At 44.8% G+C, this 14,044-nt stretch overlaps 1 protein-coding gene across 1 annotated transcript; it reads right to left on the reverse strand.

Annotated features, from left to right (window-relative positions):
• Positions 1 to 3,746: 3,746 nt before the first annotated feature.
• On the reverse strand, positions 3,747 to 12,535 carry LOC135547001 (rho-related GTP-binding protein RhoE-like). The gene is made up of 5 exons (XM_064975562.1): positions 12,081 to 12,535; positions 11,880 to 11,967; positions 6,114 to 6,223; positions 4,876 to 5,001; positions 3,747 to 4,742 (listed from the first exon to the last, which is right to left on the reverse strand). Exons 1-5 carry the CDS (start codon positions 12,183 to 12,185, stop codon positions 4,500 to 4,502), a joined length of 672 nt encoding a protein of 223 aa, XP_064831634.1. The 5' UTR covers positions 12,186 to 12,535; the 3' UTR covers positions 3,747 to 4,499.
• Positions 12,536 to 14,044: the final 1,509 nt, after the last annotated feature.

A 14,044-nucleotide genomic window follows, 5' to 3' on the forward strand; every position in this document is an offset into this window, starting at 1 on the left:
CCATGATAGGTTGAAACACCACCCCTATGACAGGCTGACACACTGACTGGCTGACACACCACCCTATGACAGACTGACCAACCTATGACAGGCTGACACACACAGACTGACCCACCCTATGACAGGCTGACACACCACCCTATGACAGGCTGACACACCACACAATGACAGGCTGACACACCACCCAATGACAGGTTGAAACACCACCCTAACAGGCACCCTATGACAGGCAGACACATCACCCTATGACAGACTGACACACAACCCTAGACAGGCTGACACACCACCCTATGACAGGCTGACACACCACCCTATGACAGGCAGACTATGACAGGCTGACACACCACCCTATGACAGGCAGACACACCACCCTATGACAGGCAGACACACCACCATATGACAGGCAGACACAACCACCCTATGACAGGCTGACACACCACCCTATGACAGGCTGACACACCACAATATGACACGCAGAAACACAAACCTATGACAGGCAGACACACCACCATATGACAGGCTGACACACCACCCTATGAGAGGCTGACACACCACCCTATGACAGGCTAACACACCACCCTATGACAGGCTAACACACCACCCTATGACAGGCAGACACACCACCCTATGACATGCTGACACACCAACCTATGACAGGCTGACACACCACCCTATGACGGGTGGAAACACCACCCTATGACAGGCTGACCCACCACAGTATGACAGGCAGACACACCACCCTATGACAGGCTGACACACCACCCTATGACAGGCAGACACACTACCCTATGACTGGCTGACACACCACCCTATGATAGGTTGAAACACCACCATATGACTGGCTGACACACCACCCTATGACACACCAACCCCTATGACAGACTGACACACCACCCTATGACAGGCTGACACACCACCCTATGACAGGCTGACACACCACCCTATGACAGGCTGACACACCACCCTATGACAGGTTGAAACACCACCCTATGACAGGCTGACCCAGCACAGTATGACAGGCAGACACACCACCCTATGACAGACTGACACACCACCCTATGACAGGCTGACACACCACCCTATGACAGACTGACACACCACCATATGACAGGCAGACACACCACACTATGACAGGCAGACACACCACCCTATGACAGACTAACACACAACCCTATGCCAGGCTGACACACCACCCTATGACAGGCAGACACACCACCCTATGACAGACTGACAAACCACCCTATGACAGGCTGACACACCACCTTATGACAGGCGGACACATCACCCTATGACAGACTGACACACCATCCTATGACAGGCTGACACACCACCCTATGACAGGCAGACGTTGTGTGAAACATCTGCTCACCAAGTCTAAGTGTGTGGCAGGCAGCCTGTTGATTTTATTTTTACCTTTATTTAAATTCTTATTTTCAATGATGGCCTAGGAACAGTGGGTTAACTGCATGTTCAGGGGCAGAACGACAGATTTGTACCTTGTCAGCTCAGGGGGTTTGAACTTGCAACCTTTCGGTTACTAGTCCAACGCTCTAACCACTAGACTACCCTTCCACCCATATGAAGCCATATGCACTTACAAGGTTGTTATCACTCAACACAGTTTATGAAGGATGGGTCCAAATCTGTCAAAATGGCAAACCCAGAGTGTGACCAATGTCTCTTCACATTTAGGGGTATATTCAATCCATGCGTCAGTGGAAATGTATTGAAGTTTAAAGGCAATGTTCCCGCGTTAGTGGAGACTGCGTTCACGGTAAACGCTGCAGATGTTGTCGTCTCAATATGAAATGACCTTCACATTTCTACCGTGTTTTCTTGTGACGCTTCAACGATTCAGATTGAATAGAGCCCCGAGTCATTGTAACACATTATCAATATCTTTGTAATGGGATACATTTGTGGATCAATTTAGACATCCAATTAAATGAGGGCGTTGTAAATATCAGCAATTATTTTTTTATATGGCTAACAAGCATTTTATCAGTAGGCCAGAATGGTGGCTTAGTGCTTTAATTAATATTGCAATGGGGTGTGCAATTGCAAGCTGGCAGTTTAGGCTCAACGATTAAAATATTTGATCACCAAAATCCTCTGGATGGCAATTCAGTTTCCATATCATTACCTTTCAAAGTAGGCCTACCATTTATAATAACATAAAATATGTACGATTTAATGAGAACTTATATGAAGTTGAACTTGCTGTTAACAGCTATTGTTATGTGGTTTAGTATCTCTCCACTGCTGAGAAACTACACTGAACAGATACATACCTAGGCACCATGTGAAGCAACCAGAGGTTCTTCGGTTTACGTTATGACACAAGTTAAAGAGTTGGAATTCTGATCAACCAATCAATTGAACTCATTTGGATAAGCTTGTAAAGATAGGCTATTTCACAATAACAAGTATCACTGCAGTAGAGGAAAACCAGGGTGGTGGAATAAGGCTTGCAATTTAGACAATCTCTTTCTACTACCCTGAATCTAACCACAATGAATACAAAAGCAAGGGTAAATGTATTCTGTTATCACCATAATCTCCATAGCATTCGCACAACGGCATGGATTTGTATGCTCACAAAAGACAAACGGGCCTTTTTGTATTTCAACGAGGCAGAACTTCTATATGGCATTAGGTTTTCTGTGGCGTAAAAATAGCCATCTCGTCCATATTTTACAGCACAGATTTCCCTAAGTCCCCTTTCATATCACCTTGACTGGGGCACCGTTAAGAGAATTGATTAGACAGGACAGGACCAATCCTGATAAAAATGCAGCGATTCCGTGTTGATGGAGCCACTGATGCATGTTACACACTGAACAATCATTTACCCAATAGAATTCAATGACACAGACCACTGGTCCCATCTATGGTACATGTGTCCTGGTTATTGTAAACCGCTGTTCCGCTAAGGATATCTCCATCACAAGCTCTTAATATGTTGCCTCACAGTAGTCACCTGATTTAAGGAGAACGGTTTCATATCCTCATGTATCATTGAGGCATCTATATCGTATTGTTGGGACAGAATTGGCCCATGTTTTGACATATCTCAGCACATTCGGCCGCATTTGGCGTGATCAAGGCATTCATGTATGTATTGCCTGGGTGTTTTCCCTGATTCCTCATTAGGAACAAGAATAATATTGTCAGTCACTACCTTACAAATACAGTTCCCAAACTACATGTCTGGTTTGGCATGGTGAGGGTTTTCACAAGCAAATATACATAACTTAAACACCCAAATGTCAAACAGAAGGAGCCCAACTCTTAATGCTTCTAAAAGATTCAGAAGGGCTGGTAGGACAGACAGCCAGCAGGCAGCTGAGCTGAGGGGTAGTTAAGGTTCACCCAGAGTGCGTCATCATGTGACCAGAACTCCTGCAGCGTGCCGACAGAGGAGAGGCGAGGGTGAAAGACTTTAGCAAAGTCACAGCTCTGATAACGAGGCCAGCGTGACAGGCAGAAAGAGCAGGATGTCACTCACAGTAAATGTCTCTCTTCACTAAACCAAAGGACAAATCTTATCTACAGTAGTTACTCTTTTCATAGGAAAACCCACAATCCAGAGACGTCAACACTTCCATATATGTCCACAGGAACTGAATGAGCTTCCAAGGCCCTAAATATTTTAAAAATCAAGACCAGTGTCTCGGATAGACCACTAGTTCTTATAAAACTAAAACGGGCAAATTCAGTAGGAAAGTATGTACTTCCCATTGGTCAATTAATGAGGCATTTAATGATGGGCTTATACGTATATAAGTATAAATGTAACATGTAAATCAAACATGTACCACATTTACATGACTACAGTACATTTAAACATGGCAAATTGACAGTTCTGAAATGAACTATTTTGACATTGTTGTAGAATAATACATTGTAATAAACAGATTCAGAAAAGGGCAACATTTTAAGACAAAAGGAAATGTAAATGGTGACACAACACGTGACATGCATCAATTCTGCTCAGACAACATCTTGGTTGTCATCATTGCTTCTCTGTACATTACACAATCTAACTGCTCTCATATCCTTCATTGGTCTCTCCTCACAACAATTTCGGTTGATTACTTAGAAAAACACAGGATCCTTGAAAACAGCAGAAAACCCCCAAAACACTGGTACCTGCAACACTTCAGAAACGGAAGCTTTTCAATAGTCAGGATTCTTCAACCCTGCCTGTGTTCTAAACCATAGGATTCAAGTTCAAGCTGAGAATAAAAGTAGAGCTCTTTAGTGACGACTGTCTGGGATACATCTAGTTCATGATGTGTTCATTTACGCCTCGTTTCTATGCTTCCCCTAGCGTGTAAAAAAGCAGGGTATAACGTAGCTGTTTTCACCATCTCAACACCATCCCTCATTCAGTTGGCACACTAATAGTGCATAAAGCTCTTCATGGTTGTCCAAAATTCAAATGCTCATTAGCATGTTCACAGTGTCTCCCAGTCTCTCTAATGACATCATCCCAGTCACATAACAGCACAGGTCTTAGTTTTAGTCTTCTGGAAGTCTGACACCACGGTGGGCAGGTCAGGTCTGCTGTGTGAGATCCTCTTGGTGCTCCTGGAGGACTTGTTGCGTTTGACGTTCTTGTTGCCCTTGTTGACGCAGGCCAGCGTGGCCACGTGGAAGAGGTCCCTGACGCTGTTCTCAGACTGCAGAGACGAACACTCGATGTAAGGAGCACTGATCTGCTTGGCCATGTTAGAGCCCTGAGACAGAGAGGGAACAACACTGAAATCAGTCAGGAGCTCTGCCTATTACAAATTGTACCCAGCGCTTTTAATACTGGATCATGTTTAAGTCCATAATTTTGAATGACATTTAGAAAGACATGACACCCACCTGATCATAGGACACTGGGGTATGACCAGAGTGAGATTTGGTAAAAAGGTCAGTGCGTAGGTCTGACTTGCACCCCACCAGCAGCATCTTGGTGTTGGGACAGAATTCCTCAATCTCTCCTTTCCACTATACAGAGGAAAGAAAGAGAAAGCATTAGTCCGAGACTGGAGACTGGGGCCCTACTGAGCGAGGTCCGAGAACAAAAAAGCTTGGTTGGATTATGTTCTCTCCAGGGGAAGAATCTCTAACTGGACCCTACTCCTCTCAGCTGGCACAATACTGAGCCAGGTCAAAGGGCACTGAGACCCACAATAGCCGTGTCTGGGATCTGGGAGACCATGTGTGAACAAGGCCGGTTTGACTACTACTGAGCCTCACGTGAGTTTGTTTTCACATTCCTCCCCGCCACCTCTCTCAATGGTACAGTGCTAGTTCTAGTCCCCACCCCCATCGGTACAGTCCTAGTTCTAGTCCCCCCCCATCGGTACGGTCCTAGTTCTAGTCCCCCCTCATTGGTACGGTCCTAGTTCTAGTCCCCCCTCATTGGTACGGTCCTAGTTCTAGTCCCCCCTCATTGGTATGGTTCTAGTACCCACCCTCATTGGTACGGTTCTAGTACCCCACCCTCATTGGTACGGTTCTAGTACCCCCCCTCATCGGTACAGTCCTAGTCCCCCTCATCGGTACAGTCCTAGTCCCCTCCTCATCGGTACAGTCCTAGTACCCCCCCTCATTGGTACGGTTCTAGTACCCCCCCTCATTGGTACGGTCCTAGTTCTAGTCCCCCCCTCATTGGTACGGTTCTAGTACCCCCTCATTGGTACGGTCCTAGTTCTAGTCCCCCTCATTGGTACAGTTCTAGTACCCCCCCCCATTGGTACGGTTCTAGTACCCCCCATTGGTACGGTTCTAGTACCCCCCCATTGGTACGCTCCTAGTTCTAGTCTCCTCTCATTGGTACAGTCCTAGTTCTAGTACCCCCTCATTGGTACAGCCCTAGTTCTAGTACCCCCTCATTGGTACAGCCCTAGTTCTAGTCTCCTCTCATTGGTAAAGCTAGTTTTTAGCAGAATTCATTTTTTCAGAGGTCCCTTGACCCAGAAACACAGATGGAGGCCTTTCTAGAGAGGGTCTAGGGGACTGAATGAAAAAGCCATTGGGACAGGCCATTGTTCACCAGTTCAAGAGGAGCTTATCTTCCAGAACAAGAGTCCGCTATATCACCCCAAAACACTCACCTTCTTCAGTACACTGTCCAGGGTCTCTGGTCTGCTGATGTCAAAGCAGATGAGGACTGCATCAGAGTCCGGGTAGGAGAGAGGTCGCACGTTGTCATAGTATGCAGAGCCTGCAATTCAAACACGTCACCATGTTGTTAGTCAAGTTAAAGAGGGCCTGTGGTAACTGGGTCACGGTACTTCCTCAACTTCCTGTAAGTTAACGAACATGTACCTTTCCATAGATGCGTTGATTCAAACAATGACAATGTTATTTGCAGAGACTGATCAAAACTGCAGTGGTTCCCATCCCAAACAGGAGTAGAAACAAAGTTACAGTATCCAACTATTACAAAATTCTATGAGGTATTTTACCAGTGAAATATACACTTGTGACGTACATACTGCACACTAAACCATCTGTAACATAACCTTCAGGACATGAGGTTTTCTTGGGACAAATGTGTGTAGTGTGGAATGCAGAGAATCTTTAGAGCTGTTGAAGCTCTGTGGTGGACTGGGTCAGGTTGCATCCCAGGTAAAGAAACTAAACCAACACTAATGTCTGGAAGTTCCCATCTCCCCATTGTGCCTCTGAAAAATGGTGGGGATTTTCTAGTTTCCCACAGTAGGGTGGTCTTTGAGTTACAACATGAGGGGTGCTCCTCTCCTCATACAGGTTATATATTACCTTTAATCCAAACTGGCTGCGCAAAAACACCATATCTCACACATACAGCCTCTACTGTAGGAAACAGCTTCTCATTCTCACAAAGGAGATTTGTGTAATTGTCTAAGGGCTCCGTGCCAAAGGCTTTTCCCCTTTAGAATACAAAGCCATGTAGAATACCCTTGGTTCCTGAATTGTGCCATTGAATTCTACAGAATGCGGGGTTAAAGTATGCTTTTTCACATCATGACTTCAAGTCATAACAATCACTCAAAACCTGATCCATTACTTCTGAAGCTGGCTTTACAACGCCTGGCCCCACCCAAACCAGAAATGTTTTGATTCACAAATGGAATCCAGATGGTCCCACTCTGGACCAACACACGGACCAAAACACAAATGGCACCATCACCATCTGTCTTTTTCAATTTTCACTCTAATTTACCTCAACACAATTAAACTCAGTTTGAATTCCCAGGAGTAAACTTCTGTACCAGTGGGCCCATTTGAATATTTGGACATGGTAGAGTGCCTATAAATCATATGCTGTGGTATGACATGGATTCCCCTCCTGGCATGTTTCTCCAACAACAAATTCACACCAGCAGATGTAAACCATGCAGAAATATTTTCAAGTCTGGCGAGTCAGATTCCTTATGTTAAACAAACAGCCTTGAGGCCCCTATTTTCACAGCCCACCTTAAGGTCTGATAAATGGCTCGACCAGAACACGTGTGGGATTTGGAATGTTTAAAACTCTGGTATGAAGGATTTTCCATGGGAACATTAAAATTGAGTTGTAGGATTGAGTTGATTTAAAAAAAAAATGGGGTAAACCTAACCGACTGTAAGAAATTGCAGTTTTAGGCTCGAAGTACAGTAAATGTATCTGTCGCTGTGAGACGTGATGAAAAGTGTACATGATAAAACAAAGACATCAAACTAATCTAAGGCATCTTTCCTCATTCAACGTACAGCTCATCGATCAGATAGGTGGGTTAGGGGCTACAGAAATATAGGACACCAACCCAAGTCAATGCACATAACTATTACATACAATAATAAGTAATAGTTGTGCTTATAGGAGAGAGACGAGAAATAAAATATCCTCCTGGAGATTTCCCACAGGGGTGGATATAACCACTTCCCTGACCAATGACATGGTCCGACCACTGGCATTCCACTGGGGGGGAGGGGGGGGGAATTCCTCTACTAAACACATTGATCCACATACAGAATCTAGAACACTGGAGTCCCATGCATTTCTAATGACCTTTCAGCTAACTGTGTTCGAGTTATTCTCAGGTGCTATTCTTCATGCAGGTTGCTCCAGAAAGCTCTGAAATAATGAGTAGGGTACTATGTGATGAGAAGGGAACTAGACAAGATCATCTGGGTAACCCTATATTTCAGTGAACTCAGCAACTGATGTAGGATCTTAATTTGAGCTAGTTTTCTACAGCAGAAAAAAAATATCAATCGGCAACAGGAAATGTGAATAATTATGTAGATTATAATCAATGGATATTTTTGTAGTGGTTGATACATTTTTCGTAAATCAAGTCTGACATTTCAAAGTGAAAATTACAAACTTCAGAAGCATTTTTGCTACACGTTTTAAATTTCCTGCATTGCAGAAAAGTTATCCTGCAAAAGGGTGATCAAATTAAGATCCAGCATCTTTACTGATATCCCTAGGAGAGAAACTACTGTACATGGCATGTGCAGTATAATGAGGCTACCATGATATGGGACGATGTTCAATTAATCACTAGAATAGATGTCTACTCTTTTAAGAAAACTAGCACGAGTCTAAGTGGACTACATGTGCATTATAAAGTAGAGAGAGAGAGAGAGAGAGAGAGAGAGAAGGTGGCAAACTGTTGGAGGCTCTTTACCCATTATACGTAGTTGCGGTACTCCAATTTCCACATAACAATAAACAACACTATCATGTATCTCGAAACGCGTCACCCTATCCACAAGGTTATCAAAACAATTCCACCATATCTACGTTATCACACCACCATGTTGTGATGAGAGGGAGGGGATTGCTGGTCCAGTGGAACTCCTTAGATGTGTGTCAGCCCTGGTGTGTGTGGTGAGGACTGGTGTGTGTGGTGAGGGCTGCCCTGGTGTATCAGCTCTTCCTGAAGCTGTGGTGTAATCACTAAGTCGTGTCCTGGGCAGACCCAAGGGACGCCACAATCAGCTTAAGGTCACAGAGCAGAGGAGAGGCAGCCCAACACACTCCCTCACCTAAAGCACTCCCTCAACCCCTTACTACCCCTCCGCACGCACGCACGCACACACACACACACACACACACACACGGATTCCCTGACCGGCAGGTAGCCTGGTGGGTAGGACTGTTGGACCAGTAACTGAAAGGTTGCTGGATCAAATCCCAGAGTTGACAAGGTAAACATCTTGTGTTCTGAGCAAAGCAGTTAACCCACTGTTCCCCAGGTGCTGATGATGTGGCTGATAATTAAGGCTCTCTGATTCAGATGGGTTGGGTTAAATGAGTAAGACATATTTGAATGCAGTTTTCACTTTCTCTTTCCCACCACTACTCCCTCTCCTCCCAGAGCAGTACACAGACCCAGGGAGGCAGAGCAGCCCAAACACCCAACCAGTCCAGGCTGGAGGCATCCGCAACTGTAGTTTAGCAGGTAATTACCTCCAGACCTGGGGCTGGGTTAAGGTTAGATCCCCCAGGGTTAAGATTAGATCCCCCAGACCTGGGGCAGAGTTAAGGTTACACCCCTCCAGACCTGGGGCAGGGTTAAGGTTACACCCCCTCCAGACCTGGGGCAGAGTTAAGGTTACACCCCCTCCAGACCTGGGGCAGGGTTAAGGTTACATCCCCTCCAGACCTGGGGCTGGGTTAAGGTTACATCCCCTCCAGACCTGGGGCTGGGTTAAGGTTACATCCCCTCCAGACCTGGGGCAGGGTTAAGGTTACATCCCCTCCAGACCTGGGGCAGGGTTAAGGTTACACCCCTCCAGACCTGGGGCAGGGTTAAGGTTACATCCCCTCCAGACCTGGGGCTGGGTTAAGGTTACATCCCCTCCAGACCTGGGGCTGGGTTAAGGTTACATCCCCTCCAAACCTGGGGCAGGGTTAAGGTTACATCCCCTCCAGACCTGGGGCAGGGTTAAGGTTACATCACCTCCAGACCTGGGGCAGGGTTAAGGTTACATCCCCTCCAGACCTGGGGCAGGGTTAAGGTTACATCCCCTCCAGACCTGGGGCAGGGTTAAGGTTACATCCCCTCCAGACCTGGGGCAGGGTTAAGGTTACATCCCCTCCAGACCTGGGGCAGGGTTAAGGTTACATCCCCCCAGACCTGGGGCAGGGTTAAGGTTACATCCCCTCCAGACCTGGGGCAGGGTTAAGGTTACATCACCTCCAGACCTGGGGCAGGGTTAAGGTTACATCACCTCCAGACCTGGGGCAGGGTTAAGGTTACATCCCCTCCAGACCTGGGGCAGGGTTAAGGTTACATCCCCTCCAGACCTGGGGCAGGGTTAAGGTTACATCCCCTCCAGACCTGGGGCAGGGTTAAGGTTACATCCCCTCCAGACCTGGGGCAGGGTTAAGGTTACATCCCCTCCAGACCTGGGGCAGGGTTAAGGTTACATCCCCTCCAGACCTGGGGCAGGGTTAAGGTTACATCCCCTCCAGACCTGGGGCAGGGTTAAGGTTACATCCCCTCCAGACCTGGGGCTGGGTTAAAACCTCTTAAGGATCCGCCCCTTTTTTTAAATTTTCGCCTAAAATGACATACTCAAATCTAACTGCCTGTAGCTCAGGACCTGAAGCAAGGATATGCATATTCTTGGTACTATTTGAAAGGAAACACTTTCAAGTTTGTGGAAATGTGAAAGGAATATAGGAGAATAACACAATTGATCTGGTAAAAGAAAATACAAACAAAAAACCAACTGTTCTTTTGAATTTTTTAAAACCATCTTTGAAATGCAAGAGAAATGCCATAATGTATTATTCCAGCCCAGGTGCAATTTAGATGTTGGCCACTAGATGGCAGCAGTGTATGTGCAGAGTATTAGACTGATCCAATGAACCATTGTATTTCTGTTAAAAATGTTGTATCAAGACTGCCCAAATGTGTCTAATTTGTTTATACATTGCACAATTTTGAACATGACACTCTCAAACAATAGCATGGTATTATTTCACTGTAATAGCTACTGTAAATTGGACAGTGCAGTTAGATTAACAAGAATGTAAGCGTTCTGACAATATCAGATATGTCTATGTCCTGGGAACTGTTCTTGTTACTTACAACCTCACGCTAATTGCATTAGCCTACGTTAGCTTAACCGTCCCATGGATGGGACATCGATCCCCAGCAGACCTGGGGCTGGGTTAGATTGTGCAGACCTGATCCCCCAGGGACCTTTTATACGGGATTCCTGTTGAGTGTGTGAGGCTGTGAGGGGGAGCGGCTTTATAAAACAAATAATGCAAGAGGACCGGCCAGGCCAAAAGCTCTCGGAGTAAAAATGTGTGTATGTTGGCCAGGGGAAAATAAGTGTCTCTAATTTCATTACCGCCCTTTAGATTTTCTCTCCTCATAGACAGCTGAAAGAAATTAAGTACAAATCTACTCCTATAGACTGAGGGATACAAAACAGGTACCAATGCAAGGTTTGCATTTATTTCAGAGTGCACAGAACAAAAATGTCTGTCAGTAAGTAGCCTATGTTGATTTCACAAGACTGATGTACAATTCTATACAGAGGCAACACCAGTGTTTGAGTTCCCACATTGTCAGGTGTTCAGGGGTGTGATGGTCGTTTCAGATGTAGGCTAATGCTGGTGGTGTACAAAAGGTTTCCATAAGTGTTATCCGACTCCTATCTACCCCTTTCCCACATTCCAGAGAGGCAGCGTCAGACCATTCCTCTCAAAGGGGCTGGCTGTTACTGTAAAGCACATAATGTGGCCAATACTGCATATCAGGATTTCATGCTTGTCTTCTGTTGTAGAACACTCTAGATGTTTCATGTCTGGTATATATTAGCTACAGCATGTATGACAGTGACGCAGGCTTTCAGAAGGGTAATAACGTGCAGTGGGTCCTCACCTGAAGTGTCCCACAGACGGAGTTCAACTCTCTGCGTATCGATTTCAAAACTTGCCGTGTAGTTCTCAAACACCGTGGGAATGTAGCCCTACAGATGAAATAAAATGGTGATATCCATGTTTAGACATAGAAAAGTTGCAAGCTGATTGATAACTCATAATAATCATGTTTAAAAAATGACATATATCACATAAAACTCACCTCAGGAAATGAATCTTTTGCAAACACATTTAGTAGAGCGGTTTTCCCACATTCACTATCCCCAACGACAACTATTTTACATTTTACGCTTGGATTTAAATCCATTTTGTAACGAATTGTGATATTGTCCTCCGTCTTTCCATAAAATAGAAAGTGTCCTAAAGAAGAATAAAGTCGGGATCAACAGAACATCCGAACGTTCGAGATTCCCAAGTATGATGATGGGCGGACTGCAGCAGCCAGCTGCACATAATAAGAACGTCGCGACGGGAAAGTAACTTTTAAAAAAAATGTAAAAATAGAAAACCTTTAAATAATTAATATGATCCCTTAGGAGAGTGAAAGACTGTGACATCCAAGTAGCGTCCCATATAGCCAGTCCTGTATCCGAGAGCTCCAGACCCTTTTATAAGACTCAACGGTCCTCAGCCTGGAGTTTGCAGGAGTTTTGAGGATTCACTCCAATTTCTCGTCAGAGAGCGAGGGCGTTGCGCAAGTAGGTCGCGCACGCATGTATCAGACCAGTTTGTCATTTGAGGAGCTGTAATACATATTTGGTTGTCAGTGAATTACACCATTTCTGATAAATAATATTAAAGGTCCTATAGTAATTATGTTATTGCAATAAAACATTATTTTGCAGTAGGTGTAAATCAGAATAGAATTTGTATTTTTAATTTTACCTTTATTTAACCAGGCAAGTCAGTTAAGAACACATTCTTATTTTCAATGACGGCCTGGGAACAGTGGGTTAACTGCCTGTTCAGGGGAAGAACGACAGATTTGTACCTTGTCAGCTCGGGGGTTTTAACTCACAACCTTCCGGTTACTAGTCCAACGCTCTAACCACTAGGCTACCCTGCCGCCCCATAATCTACAAACATAATTAATAATTGTGTCATCCTTTGGAACCTTAATGTATTCCCATTAGTCTTATTGGTGTTTATTGGACTTTGAATGAGCTGTCTGGAATGAAGTCTCAATATTTGTATTTTTTTGCTTTTTATATTTATAACCACTTTAAAGGGGTTGAGGGGTTGAAACTAGTGCACTCTCCTTTAACGACTGTAGTACTGAAGCCAATGAGATGTTTGTCTGCAATGAATATCAATAACCTTGAGAGTGATGAAAACAGCTGGAGTTATGCATAGGTGCTGAGAGGGGAGAGCCTCCCCCACTATGCTGCCATATTGTCCTGAAGCAAACACCACAGGAGACTCAGTAGACTCACCTTAATTCTGACTTGAGAGGAGTTACAATCAGCGCTGCGGTATCTTTGGTAGCAGGTATTTAAGATGATATCTCTCCTTGAAGAAGTGGACCATGCAGGGCAAGTAGAGTACATTGTTTTCAACACAGCTTCATAATGTAGAATTATGAGTCCTTTCAACTCACCGCTCACCACGCAGTAACACTCAATAACACTGTTGTTGTGTGTTGATGGAGTGTTGCTGTATTGTGGTATGTGATGAGGACCTAACGCTGTAAAAGTTCCTTTCTATGGTGGGCTTCACTGTACAGGAACATGGTCTTGCATGGTAATGAAGTGATTTGAAGCAGTCAGCTTTTCCTCTGAGGAAAGCTATGACTCAAGCCTCTTTCACACTCTGATTGCTTTTCTGTCAGGTTACATACGAGGCCTTGCTAAGAATCAGCACTTTTTGATGACAGTTTTTTCCTCCCTGAGAGCCTCCATTGTGTGGTCAAAACACATTCTGTGGAACACAAAGGGATTTTGACACAGAACAGCCTTTGTTGTTATCGGTAACCTACCAAGATAGAGGACACCATTGTAGTTTACTGAATTAATGGCAAACTCTCTCTCTCTCTCTCTCTGATAGTGTGCTAAAATGTGAGTTTACTACACACAGATTCAGTGCCATGGATGAAAGAAGCATTTCCATGTTTGTCACAAGGTATCTTTTGTGAAATAGACAAAACATCCAACACTCACTGACCTTTCG

This window comes from Oncorhynchus masou, chromosome 10 (genome assembly GCF_036934945.1).
Source record: "Oncorhynchus masou masou isolate Uvic2021 chromosome 10, UVic_Omas_1.1, whole genome shotgun sequence".
Classification (NCBI taxonomy): Eukaryota; Metazoa; Chordata; class Actinopteri; order Salmoniformes; family Salmonidae; genus Oncorhynchus; species Oncorhynchus masou.